This window comes from Sinocyclocheilus rhinocerous, unplaced genomic scaffold (assembly GCF_001515625.1).
Source record: "Sinocyclocheilus rhinocerous isolate Xijiao unplaced genomic scaffold, SAMN03320098_v1.1 scaffold200, whole genome shotgun sequence".
Lineage (NCBI taxonomy): Eukaryota > Metazoa > Chordata > Actinopteri > Cypriniformes > Cyprinidae > Sinocyclocheilus > Sinocyclocheilus rhinocerous.
The window spans coordinates 461,397-475,422 of NW_015641014.1; the positions used below are offsets into that span (position 1 = coordinate 461,397).

Below are 14,026 nucleotides of genomic sequence, written 5' to 3' on the forward strand. Positions count from 1 at the left end.
TATATATATATATTATTATTATTATCATTATCATTATCAATTTTGAAAATAGTTGTGCTGCTTCATATTTTTGTGAATACCATGATACATTTTTGGGGATTCTAAAAAAAGTCAAAAGAACAGCATTAATTTGAAATAAAAAAAATGTTGTGTCTTTACTGTCACTTTTGATAAATGAAATGCATCCTTGCTGAATAAATGATTAATTATTAAATTAAGTATTAATTATTATTTTGAAAAGAGAATCTTACTGAACCCAAACTGTTAAACAGTGTACTTTACAAAATAAAGGTGTTTGTGTACCTTAGCAAGCACCAGCGTTACCATACTTTATTTGGAATAATTAATTTTAAAAAATCATACATAAAATGACTTTCACACATAAATACTATGATTAATTAAAAATTCATCTCAAAATTCATGTTTTGTAGGGGTCTAATTAAAGATTGTCAGTGTGATACAAATGTACTGACATCTAAATGAAGAAAAAAGAAGAATGAAAAGAATTAAATTCTTTTAACAAGGGTTTCTTAAATAAAATAAGCCAAAAAAAAAATTTATATATATATATATTAGTGGTGTCAAAAATAGCGCATTAACGCAGGCGATTAATTTTTTCAGTTTAACACGTTAAAAATACTTAATGCAATTAACGCAGGGGCGGGGCTAGGGTTGGCCACCCCACTCACAACTGCTACTTCTGTCACTTTTTCTCTGGACAAGAAGTGCATTTATTCAGTCGCAGAACGACTGAGAACGGGAGACGTTTCAGACACGCGCTGCACTTCACTTCAGTGCCAGGCAGTGTTGCCAAGTCCGCGGTTTTCCTGCGGAATTGGGCTACTTCAACACTGTTGCCGCGGGTTGTTTTTCATGTCCACGGGTTGAAGCGACTCCATAATATTTATCCCCTGGAATGCGAAGTTTAGCAGGGGAACCCCGCCAAAAAACGTGTATTTTACCCCCCAGAACGCCATTTTTAACTGGGGACCCCCTTGAAACGCAATTGGGCTAGTTTTGGGCTAGTTTTGAGTAGCAATTGGGCGGGTTTTCTTGTGAAAACCTGGCAACCCTGGCGCCAGGCGCGAGCCAAACGAGCGTGGAAACGGTACTGTGCTCGCAGCGCGTGCTCTTCAATTGCATGCACAAAGGCGCCAGTGTGTGCTGTAGCCTGTATCCTTTCATATCAAAGCGCGAAATAAACTACGTGCATGCAATGGCCCAGCACTGTCTCACTCATCTAACACACCCGATTTAACTAGTCAGCTCATTAATAGAGACTTTAAGACCTGAAGTGGTTTAGAAAAGGTAAAAAGAGTTGAGAGAAAATATGATGTGTGTCAGATCCATGTCACGATCAGCAGTGGCAGCTCTTAAAGAAATAACAGCCAAAACAACCAAATAACCAGCTGCTGTGATGTCTATTTATCAAAGGACAAAGAAAAAAAGAGGAAAAAATAACTTTTATAGCTTTAAGAAATAATCTATATTTCATTTAGGATTTAGTGTTTGATAACTTCAATTTCAATTTCTGTATATATATATATATATATATATAATAAAATTTTGGTCGACCAAGCCTCTTCTGGTTGACTAACGATTAGTTGACTATTAGGGGGCATCCCTAGTTTTTAATAAAAAAAAATTCTGCCAAAAAAAGTAATGTGGTGCAACCACCATTAAGAAAAAATAACATAAGACAAGATATTATAGAGAGGTCAGCTGTCTCTGTGTCATCAGTGAGTCTCAGTTAAAAAACACACTATTTAAACTAGATTTTTCCTTTATCTTGGACACTTTTATTTGTCATTGATCCAAAAATCTAGTCTCTTTGTACTGTTACTGTAACTTGCAAACATATTTGGCAACAAAGACTTGCCAAAAAACTGCATTACAAGAAATCCAATATCTCAAATGAGGGATTTAGCAGAGGGAATCAGTTTCAGACGTGGTTAAAGTTAACAGGTTAAATGGTGACAATCAGCCCGGCAGGTTGGACATTTGAACGTTAAATTGCCCGTCTTCTCATTGTACTACAGAAGTGGGGGTGTGAACGTGTGTATCAGATTCACTGTCTCCAGTCCTTCCCAAACCCCTGCACAGTACTCCTAAAACCCACCACCCCTGTGGGAAAACCAAGTCCTGTGTGTGTGTGTGTGTGTGTGTGTGTGTATGCCTGTGTTTGTGCATGTGACACAATGCGATTTATAGAGCAAGAGGAAGAGGCTGTGCGTGTATGTGAGTATGTTGGGGTGCTCGGGGTGGCATGTGTGGTGATTTGTTCCCGTGTTAAATTCCAGGCTCATTGTTGGGCCGTCTCAGGGCTCCGTGCCGGTAATCTGACTCTGCTGCCATCTGGGAAGACGTGATAGCAGAGCTGGAGAGAGATTACAGCACTCCACGCTCTATTATTTCAACACAACACCCCAACTCTCTCTTGCCCTCTATTCTCCATGCCCTCATTAGAGAGAATACCCTGCCCAGACACTTGTAATTGGTTAATCTTTTAGTTACACACCACGCTGCACTCCAGACGCCTTGTTTGAGTTCGTATTTCACAGTATTCTCACAATTATTTTTTATGTGTCTGTTTTGCACAGTCTCACTATTATTGTAGCTTATACATAGGGTCAGATTTCAATAAAGCACTAATTATTAAACTTTGCCGTGCAACTCGTTGCACATTATTTGTGCGACAGACACGAATTACACTGCATCTCAAATCTTGGGGATTGGAAAGAAGAATTAGATTTCACATTTTTAAATTTTCAAACTATACAGTAGCAGTTTCCATAGTTTCAAAAGAAACGTTTTTGAAAGAAGTCTCTTATGCTCACCAAGGCTGCATTTATTTGATCAAAAAGTTACAATATAGTGAATACAATATTACATTTTACACTTCAGAAATCATTCTAGTATGCTGATTTACTGATCAAAATCATAAATATTTTTCAGGATTTTTTTGATGAATGGAAAGAAAAAACAAACAACATTTATTTTAAATAGAAATCTATTATAAATGTCTTTACTGTTCACATGTTATTAAATTGACAGTAGTGTATAACCAGCAATGCAAGTTTGAGTCTGGCTTGCGACATTTCCAAAAAAGCAAATGTACAGTGGAAAATGGTACTGAATTGAACTTAAATGAACCTCATACATATGTCACTTCCTGTAATTAAAAAAGTATCCTACTGTGTGAGACAGGGAGACTCAGAGGGAGAAAGTTTGAGAGCAACATATCAATTGTAGTCCCAGCACAATATATTCACACTACATTGTTTTTGCTTTTGGACTTGATGTGATGTGCAACTGCTATGCCCACACTCCGCTCTGGCATAAAGTGCTTTGATAGATTGATGTGCTAATAATCTCTGCATCTTTTCCTGTCTTTGTGTGCACCAGGGCACTTTGGCTGCGTGTTCCATGGAACCCTGCTCGAACCAGATGGCCAGAAGCAGCACTGTGCCGTCAAGTCCTTAAACCGTGAGTTTGACAACATGAGTGTTGAGGTGGTACAGTTGCAAGCACAGAGAGCCGAAGCTCTAAAATCTGACTGGATGAACCACATTCAATCATGTTCATGAGGGTTTTAGGTATTCGTGGTGCCTAACACCCCTTAAACATGGTAAAACTGCTATAACGTGGTATCGAGTGGCCCTATCTGCCTAAAAGTCATTGAAACTATTAAATCCTACAGAAAATGTTAAAATGCATTTAGGATCCCCTCTAGTCTACATAATTATTCCACCCATAAGTTATGAATCCATTCTGAACACAGTTTGACATCTCTTTACTGAAATATGACATATGACTGTTGAGGCTGTTTTAATAGGGCCTTGTGATGAAGATGATGATGATGAATGCAGCCATATCGCATTAGAGATGCCTCTAATCACGTCATGTCACTGAGAGCTTTTAGATTTATGACCCGAGCTTTGTTTTCCTGTCTCAGTTTTCAAAAGGAACTGTTGTTTAACTAAACTCTCAATGTATCATGTTTTACATAATCTTTTTGACAAAGGGCTGTTTTTGTTGTGCATTTCAGTTTTTATTAATATTTTACATTAGTTTTTATTTTTATATTTTCCATTTTCATTTTCATTTTAGTAAAAGTTGTCATTTTGTTGTATGTTTTTGTCATTTTAATTTTATTTATGTAGTTTTTGGCTTTTAAAAAATGTCTATATAGTTTTTATTCATTTCATTTCAGATTCAAGTTATTTTAGTACATCAAGGCAAAATAAATAAAACTAGCTTAAATAAAATATATATTAAAAAAACTTTAATTTAATTTATTTCATTTTGTTTCTGTGGTTTTGGTAGACTATAATAACCCTGGTGCATTCATATATTAATCACAACAAAGAATCATAAAATTGTTATGAATAAATAATGAAGAATTGATTGACTACTGTAGGGCTGTTCTCAGATCAGTGTTAATCTTTTGAGGATCCTAAGCTACTCTGACAGCAGTCAGTGTAGCGTAGGATGCTTCATCGCTCAGGATCAGTCTACTGTAAGACATGTACACACAGGCCTTTTCTTTTTTTGTGTACCCATAAGCCTCTCTTTCTCTTAGTGAAAGGTTAAACATCTGTTTAATCTCCTCAAAATGTGAAAGCTCCACCAACAAGATTAAGGGAGGCGCAGCTAAAATGGCAGGACCAACAGAATCTCAGAGCTCAGCTAGTAACGGTGCGGTCATGTCACAGCGGATTAAGTCTCCGCTCCGAAACCTCCCGCCTGAAATATCAGGCTGTGTGTGATAAAACACTTGATAGTGTTGGGGATAATTTATAAGTCGTGGTGAATGGTTCACTGACAATTTGGCAGGTTTACTGCTAACTCAGAAAATGTATAGCAGGATAGATTTTAAAAGAGTCATTTTGCATGTGTAAATCTAAGCTGGGGGTGATACCAAAAACCATTGTGGTGATCTTTGAACTTCTGTTATTGTGCATTTATGTGGCAGGAATCACCGATATAGAGGAGGTATCCCAGTTCCTGAAGGAGGGCATCATCATGAAAGATTTCAGCCATCCTAATGTACTCTCTCTGCTGGGAATCTGCCTGCCCAGCGAAGGCTCGCCTCTCGTCGTGTTGCCGTACATGAAGCACGGAGATCTACGCAACTTCATCAGAGATGAAGCTCACGTATGTAGTGGCAGCATCATTGGGCCAGATTTACTAACAGCTTGCACCAGCACAAACCATTTTTAGGCGTTAAAATAGTACTGTCAGGATTTCCTAAAGATGCGCAGTGAAGAATTAGCATTGAAAAGGCGTGGACACAGTTATTTTTGCGCCTGACCTTATTGAATATGCATTTGTAGGAATTTCCCTTTCAAACGCAAAATTTATGGGAGGAGAGTATTAAAATGAATAACGCAATGCAATTTACTAACATTTGCGCTTATCAAGTTACTGGTATTTGGGTCATTATTTAACTCCCAATTTTAATTTAATTTAATTTAATTAATCACCCGCACCTGATGAGCATCGGCTCTGCTTATTTGCGACTATGCTAGTTTGCGCTGTACTTGGTATATTGCGTTGGTCGATATGTAAATTAGTTGTTGCGTCTGTGTTTTTTAATTTGCATATTGTCAGTAAATCCCCCGCAGAGATTTCTGCACCCATCGGAATTGTTTTGGAATTGTGCTCTGGTGCTAATTTGACCTGTTACGTAAATCTGGCACTTAATGTCTTTCCGTTCAACTTCAGTGACTATAGCTCCATAGCTAATAAAAACATAATAAAGATGATAAAAATTTAATTAAACAGGTGGCAGTGCCTTGTGTTGTTTTTATCGTTATTGTTTTTAAATGGAGTGCTTGTTTTCGTTCCCACAGAACCCCACAGTGAAGGACCTGATGGGTTTTGGGCTGCAGGTGGCTAAAGGAATGGAATATCTCGCCAGCAAGAAGTTTGTACACAGAGACCTTGCGGCCAGAAACTGCATGTGAGTTTTTCAACAAATTACCAACAGTGTTTTGAAGTATCGTACAGTATGTTTAGGGCACTTACTTCTTTGTTTAGGAGCACTCGTGCCCTAAATTAAATGTTTTAAGGGGCATGTGACTTGCATTAGGGTGTTCATATTCTTAAATGAATGACTTGGATCAAATATTTGTATTTTGTATCTTTCAGGTTGGATGAGAGCTACACAGTAAAGGTGGCTGATTTTGGCTTGGCCAGAGACGTGTATGATAAAGAATACTACAGCGTGCACAACAAGCACGGGGTCAAGCTGCCCGTCAAATGGATGGCATTAGAAAGTCTGCAGACACATAAGTTCACCACCAAATCTGATGTGGTGAGTATCTCAATCACAATCTCAGTTTGTAGTGGCATCCTTAAAGGGATAGTTCACCCAAAAATGAAACGTCTCTCATTAATTACCCTCATGTCATTCCAAACCCGTAAGACCTCTGTTCCCTCTGTTCATCTTTGGAACACAAATTAAGATATTTTTGATGAAATCGGAGAGCTTTCTAACCCACTGGAAAGTAACTTTCAAGGCCCAGAAAGGTAGTAAGGACAAAATAGGCCCTGTGACATCAGTGGTTCAACCGTAATTTTATTAAGCTATGAGAATACTTTATGTGCGCAAAGAAAACAAAAATAACTGTATTAAACGATTTCTTCTCTTCCGTGTCTTCATAACATTACTGTTGAACCACTGATGTCACATGGACTATTTTAAGGATGTCCTTACTACCTTTCTGAGCCTTGAACATGTCAGTTGTATTGCTGTCTATGCAGGGTCAGAAAGCTCTCAGATTTCATCAAAAATATCTTAATTTGTGTTCCGAAGATGAACGAAGAAAAGATGGACGATAAAAATTTTATGCTGTTTCAAAAGTAAGGTGTTTAAATGACCAAATTGAATATTTTTGGGCTTTATAAGCAGTTTAAATGAACAAACCTAATATTTTTGGATATCAAAAGGATGCTTGAGTGCTCAAATCAAACTCGAATATCAATTTTGGGCATCATATGCACTAAATCAAATCACAGTGCATCCATGATCCCCCAAAATGCTGACTATGTAGGTAGTTTACTGCAGTACAGTGAAGTTTTACTTCGACATTTTAGTTTGGTCCAGTTCTTCTGATGGCAATATTTCAAAAGCTATCCAGTCTTTAAACAACTTGTGGTCTCTGGGTCACTTTGACAAGATTTGTGCAGAAATTTTTCTCTATCACACTGACTCATGCATGCACACACAAGTCAGGGCTCAAGGTGTGTCACGTCCTGTTTTCTAACCTACCTGTGTTTCAAATAAAATAGATGACTACTCGTGGCCACTTCAGGGGAAAATAATTTCTCAAAATTTCCCAAATACTGACCTGACTGTTCCCTTAAGTGGATTTATGAGTTCAGCTTTCCTGTGCTTTGTTTCCCTTTTTGTTGGCCTCCATCAAATGACAGTGTTGGAGCCACCCAAAGTTCACTTGTTTTGATAGGTGCTCACTTGCCCTCCTCATAACTCCTCATAATGTCTTCACACAGTGGTCGTTCGGCGTGTTGCTGTGGGAACTCATGACCCGGGGTGCCCCGCCTTACTCCGATGTGAACTCCTTCGACATCACTATCTTCCTCCTGCAAGGACGAAGACTGTTACAGCCAGAGTTCTGCCCAGATGCACTGTAAGTGCACACACACACACCCTCATGACACATACTTGGTCCTTCATTATGACCACCGTACGGCACTCCAAAGGGGGAGTGCATCAACACGAGCGTAAAACAGAGAGCCATTGTTAACCACCCGCAGATTCAGTCAAGCAGTAGTAGTTCATCAAAACTCTTGGCCAGCTCAGCTCTGCATGACTACCTGAGCTCGGCACACATCGACTCCCCACCCTGCCTGTATGATATGAGTCAACCTCCAAACATTCTTCACACGCTGCCGTCTAATATCCACCCGCTGATCTGAATAGAGATATGTGGGTCATCACTCCCTTCCTTCATGGACGGCACAAAGAGCCAGTCCTCCCAGGTCTTCGTGCCTCTGCTCAGCAGACTATTGCAGGATAAACAATGGAAAGTCATTCTGAAATGCGATGAAAGATTGCACCGAAGGTTATAAATTTCAAGGCAAAGGTGTCTTGAACTGCCAAAGCAAACAGCTGGGATGGAAAGTGGAGAATTAGAATGACTTGCACTACACTTGTGATTCTTAGCTCAAAATGAATCAAAATTAACTGACAAATAAATAGAAATATTTAAAACTACACTAATGTTCAAAAGTTTGGGGTCAGTAAGTTTTTTTATAAAATAAATTATATGTTAATAAATATAATATTTTATATATATGTGTGTGTGTAAAATTAAATAAAAATTATTTTTATGTATATAAATACTTTTATGCAACAAGGAAGCATTAAATTGATCAAAAGTGAATAGTAAATAGTTTAGTGTTGTTACAAAATTACAACAACAAAAAAATGTTTTCCACAGAAATATGAAGCAGCACAACATTGATAATAATAAATGTTTCTTCAGGACCAAATCAGAATATTAGAATGATTCTGAAGGATCATGTGACTCTGAAGACTGAATGGCTGCTGAAAATTCAGCTTTGCATCACAGGAATAAATTACATTTTAAAATATATTAAAGAAGAAAACAGGTATGTTACATTGTAGTAATATTTCACGATATTACTGTTTTTACTGTATTTTTGATCAAATAAATGCAGCCTTGGTGAGCATAAGAGACTTCTTTCAAAAATATTTAAAAATCTCTGCTGACTTCAGACTTTTGAACAATATTGTTTTTATTTCGTTTAAAAACAAAGCTAATGTACCAGTAAAATGAAAAAAATCTAGTTGCCAAATAAAGACATTTAAAATATTTAATTCATGTTTAAAATATTAGTTAAATGTAACGATGAAAGAATATATATATTTAACTCATTTTTAAATGCACCTTTTAAATTGAAACAAAGAGTATTCTGTTTATATTAATGCAGGGTGGGGCTTCATTATATCTAGTGGGATTTGATTAGATTGTGCAAAGTGGGCTGTAACATTATTAATGTTGTTTGCTAATTGTATAAATGAACCCCTAATATTAAAGTATTTTGCTTCTATTAATGCCATGAACATTAAATAATTAATGACATTTGAAAACTTTTTTTGCTTGGAAAAATGTGTGCAGATGAATCCTGCACAATAAGACCAAGAACTTTTATTAAGAATTTAGATTTTCCTTACATTTTTCTCTTTTCTTTGTAGATATAATGTCATGATTGAGTGTTGGCACCCTAAACCCGAGCGCCGGCCCACCTTCTCAGAGCTCGTGTCCCGCATCGCTGCCATCTTCTCCAGCTTCAGCGGCGAGCACTACATCCTCCTTAACACCACCTACGTCAACATCGATAAGATGACGCCCTACCCCTCTCTCATCTCCTCTCAGAGTAACCTGGACCGTGACTGCTGCACCTGAGAGACAAAGACACCAGACAGAGGGAGGGAGAGACAGGAGAACAACAAAAAAGCCATTGCTGTTCATGAAAGACACTGGACTGGCTGCCAGGGGCGGCTTTCATCATTAAAGGAGGAAGAAAGCGGCCCAAGGACACTGTGAAAGACTTAAAAGACACGGACACTCCCTTAATCGCTGTAAATAGATTATGATGAGCCTTGACCTGTGGAGTTAAGGTTCTCCAGTCGAGCATAAGATGGTCCTGATCTCCTGGGACAGAGATTGTGACACCACTGCCGTTGGCATCCCATTAACATTTCATCTGTAGGGTTGCATTTTGATGATTCTTGCAGTTTGTGACCATCTGATTCATTCATGCTATTGGCAGATGCTTTCAAACAACTTCAAGATGTCTCAACTTGTGTTCTCCAACGTTACCTGAGCGTACTGTACGTTGACCAATTTATTTTCTGTGAAAAGTGTAATAAAACGTTGTGCATGCCTTCATACTATGAACTGAGCGCAGCATAATGAAGTTTTCAGGAGAACACTGGACTCGCGTGATGTTTTGAAGAACATCGAATCTGTCAATGTTCTTGTGAGGCCTATACGTCTGATTCAGACCGATATGAATAATCTGATTCTGTTTTGTTTACTTGTGTTCAGATCATTGTTTTCTGTCCTGGCATTTGAATCTTTCTGACAAGATTTCTTCCGTAGTTCTATATTTTTATATAATCTGCTTAAGTTTAGTGTCAAAGTGAACATACAACAAGGTTCACATGGAATCTGCGCAGCTTTTTCACATTTTCACAACTGATTGAGTGCATAGACTACACATGCATATATCTATAGAGATATTATAAATATATGCTTTTTATATTTAATATATATTTTAATTATTAAAAGTATATATTTACACACAGATAGATAGATAGATAGATAAATTGAATGTTCGTGTTTATAAATTTTCAATTTATATATATATCTCTATATATATATATATATATACACACTTACACACTAGGGCTTTTTTTTCTTTCTACATGTTATCTTTAGGGTTTTTCCATTGTTTTAATTTTAGTTTTAGTATAACACTATAATACCATTATATTTTTACTTTTTTTATAATTAAAAGAAGAAACCAATCCGATGTATAGTTGACATTTGAGGCTTAATACTATAGAAAAGCACTAAAGGTTTTTCAGTTAGAGTGTTTTCAGCTTGTTTATTTTCATATAAAAATACAGCATGCAGTTGCATCAAACAATGGTATAAACATCATTCAATGTAAATTGTGATAATCGTAATTAATAATCGCAATTACAATTTCAAGGCAATTATGATTTTTGTCATAATTGTGCAGCCCTAATACACACACATGCATATATATGTAATTCTGCATATGCACACACAAAATATACTATATAGAGAGAGAGAAAGAATGCGTGAGACTTTGTGAACAGCAGACGCAGATTCAGTGTGGGCCTGTATGTTTCTATGTAGTGAAGATGACTATGAATGTGACTTGCCATAACGGACTACTGTATGATGTAAATTATTTGTCTCTCTATCCTTATTGTCTGACTTGCTGTGTTATACATGTATATATAGCCTATGAACACAGTATAGACAGTTTGGTATAACAGTTAAATAAGGTCAATCAACATTTCATTTTATCCCTATGTGAGTGAAGTTCTAGTGTTGTTACAAATGATTTAAAAAAACAGGCTGAATCTTGATTTGTTTTATATCACGGTTTAGGTTTCACCATTTATGAAAACCTTTCTTTTCTTTAAACCTGTCAAGACTGTCTTCTTAAGATTTCTATATGGAGATCCAACTCAGAAATGGTACAAATGACAATATTTCTGTCGTTCCAGTCATGATAATAAAGTTTTATTATGTGTGTCATATATGAATGAACTCTCTTTGTGCTGTATCTAGCAAATGTTGTCCTCTCTGAAGTCTCCATTTCATCGGCTCTGTTTGAACTTTGACCATGACCTTCTGATTACCCTCTATGCTCTTGACTCGACCCTCAACCGCTGGTGTCTAGACAGGCTTTTTAATTTCCTCTTATGGTCTCTTTTCGAAAAGAAGTGTAACACTACCTGTCTGAAAGAGTAGTGCAGCTAAATGAATTACATATTATGATTTACAGATACCACATACAATAAACATCCTCTCATAGATATTAACACTTTTTACTAGTCTGCAAAGTGTTGATGAGTATTACAGCATGGCTATTGCCTCACTTAAGAACAATTTGGCTAACATGCATTAAATGTATTCAAAAAGTAGACCTGCAATGCAAAAACCATGTGTAGCCTTACTGTTGCTTTATTAGATTCTGAACTTGGCTGTCCTAACTTGAGGACAAATACTAAATCCCTCCTCATAACTCAACACTAATTCATAAGCTAATGTGGAGGAGGATATGACACTGTTATTTGTTGTCAAAAGACGCTATTGTAAACCTGTGACCTCGCTTTATGTGGAATGACTAGAGTGCCACCTACTGGACGAGTTATAGCATTCGTGTGTGTAAATATAATAGCTGGCCAGGAGAGCAACTACTTTTTGACTGTGGCCTATTGTTTCAGGATTATGAATCACTTTCAGTAAAAATAAATTACCTTGGGCCTTCATTGAAGGAATTAAGACAAGTTACACAAGCAGTGAGGTAGTTTCATGAATAATATCGCTCGCGGGTATTACAAAAACAGACGGAAAATCCGCCCCAGTATGACGTTCTGTCTCAGCTCCAAAACGACCAGCACTGAGAGTTTAAAATCATCCTGAGATGACAGTTATGAGCCACTTACAACATAGTAGTACATTCCATCTCTAGTGCTACTACCCCTCAATATTAATAAAACAGGTTGGGTCATGTTTTGTCTATATTTTGGGGGCCAAATGTCCACACAAAGATAGTACGTGAAAACAGCTTCTAATTTTGTTTTGGGCACCACACAATAGTTCACATAAGAAACAGGCTTAATAAACAATGAACAGCCTAATTGCAAAAATCTAAAAAGGTTCTGTGAGGGTTACATTTTTAGACAGAGTTGGTGTAGTAGGCTATAGAAAATATCTGTCAGTGGAAAGTTTGCAACAAGTTTGCAACACATTTACATTTACATTTAGTCATTTAGCAGACGCTTTTATCCAAAGTAACAAACAAATGAGGTACACAATAGTATTGTCTCGCTAAAATAAAAGTTAATACTTTTCAGACATGTTATGAAAACAAAATTAAGTCTAAGTAAACTAAAAACTATAAGCAACTAAAAATGTCAATATATTTACTAGTTGGGTCATCAAAATTAAGTATGGAGCCGTAACTCTCCATTTTATAATGGTTAACTCCAATTTTATATCAGTGAATTATTGTTGTTGTTTTTATTGATATTAGCCTATTATTCAAATTAAGCAACATATGCCTTTTTTGTCATTTTAACTTTGTCTTCTTCTTTTCTTAGCATATTAATGCTTATTTTTAGAATATTTTTGATAATCGTAATTGTATCCTTCTTGGATCATTCAGACGACAATCACACTTTATTTAAAGATGAATGATATCTTGTCACAATCATAGACTGTAAAAAAAAATGGACGACGCATCTCCTATTCCTTCCAAAAAGTGAAGCCAAAGCATCTCAGTATGGCCGCTGCCATCTTGAGTAAATGACGTCATTTGGAGCCAGAGTCTGCGCAGTAGAGATTTGTTTGGAGCCAGAGTCTGCGCAGTAGTGTCGCGAGGTGGAGCCGCGGTATCACTCCTGCCCAAACTCCAGCAGACACAATCAACCATAACAACATGCTATACTCTTTGGTCACAATCAGTATCACGGAGTGGACTTCATTTTACGGTTGATGAATTACACTTCCCATAATTCCACTCGCGCTCTGAACCTGCTCCGGTTTGCTGTCATTGCTGTGCGCTGCCCTGCCCTCGTGATGTAAACATTTCTATCTATACAGCGTTTACTATTGCAAGTAGCCTTTAGCATTTTGTTCTAAGGCGTACTTATGTAGTTTAGTCTTAGTTCACACTAAGTGAAGCTTTAGTTATGTTTACTTGTGCAGTTACACAGCGGTTATGTCACGGTGTGTGTGTGGGTTCAGTGCAGAGATGTTCAAGACTCTTCAGCAGGGCTTTGATCTCAGGCTCTCCGAGCTTTTTCAGATGCTCCTGCAACTGCTAAAGACTTGAAAAAACCTGTAAAGCAATGGGAATTATTAGTTAATCCTTTCTCAAATGTCATTTAGGCTGTAATATATCCATAAAATCACTGGATCCACATGCTTTTCCTGAGGCTGATCGGGCATTTATTAGTGTGCACGTGACAGATGCGAATCAAACTGCTAATGTGGACGGGTTTCATGTTCATTATGATGATCAAAGTAATTAATTTAAAGGGGTCATATGATGCGATTTCATTTTTTCCTTTCTCTTTGGAGTGTTACAAGCTCTTGGTGCATAAAGAAGATCTGTAAAGTTGTAAAGACTAAAGTCTCAAATCCAAAGAGATATTCTTTATAAAAGTTAAGAGTTAACCACGCCTACCTAAAACGGCTCGTTC

General features: G+C 37.1%; 1 protein-coding gene and 1 pseudogene across 1 annotated transcript in view; both read left to right on the top strand.

The window, feature by feature from the left end:
• LOC107753538 (hepatocyte growth factor receptor-like) overlaps positions 1 to 10,300 on the top strand; it is a 56,954-nt pseudogene extending 46,654 nt beyond the window's left edge.
• Positions 10,301 to 13,811: 3,511 nt separating this feature from the next.
• LOC107753638 (protein FAM185A-like) overlaps positions 13,812 to 14,026 on the top strand; it is a 4,915-nt gene continuing 4,700 nt past the window's right edge. The window contains exon 1 of the mRNA XM_016569848.1: positions 13,812 to 13,847. Within this exon, the coding sequence (XP_016425334.1) occupies positions 13,812 to 13,847 (36 nt within the window). The remainder of the gene's footprint in view (positions 13,848 to 14,026) is intronic.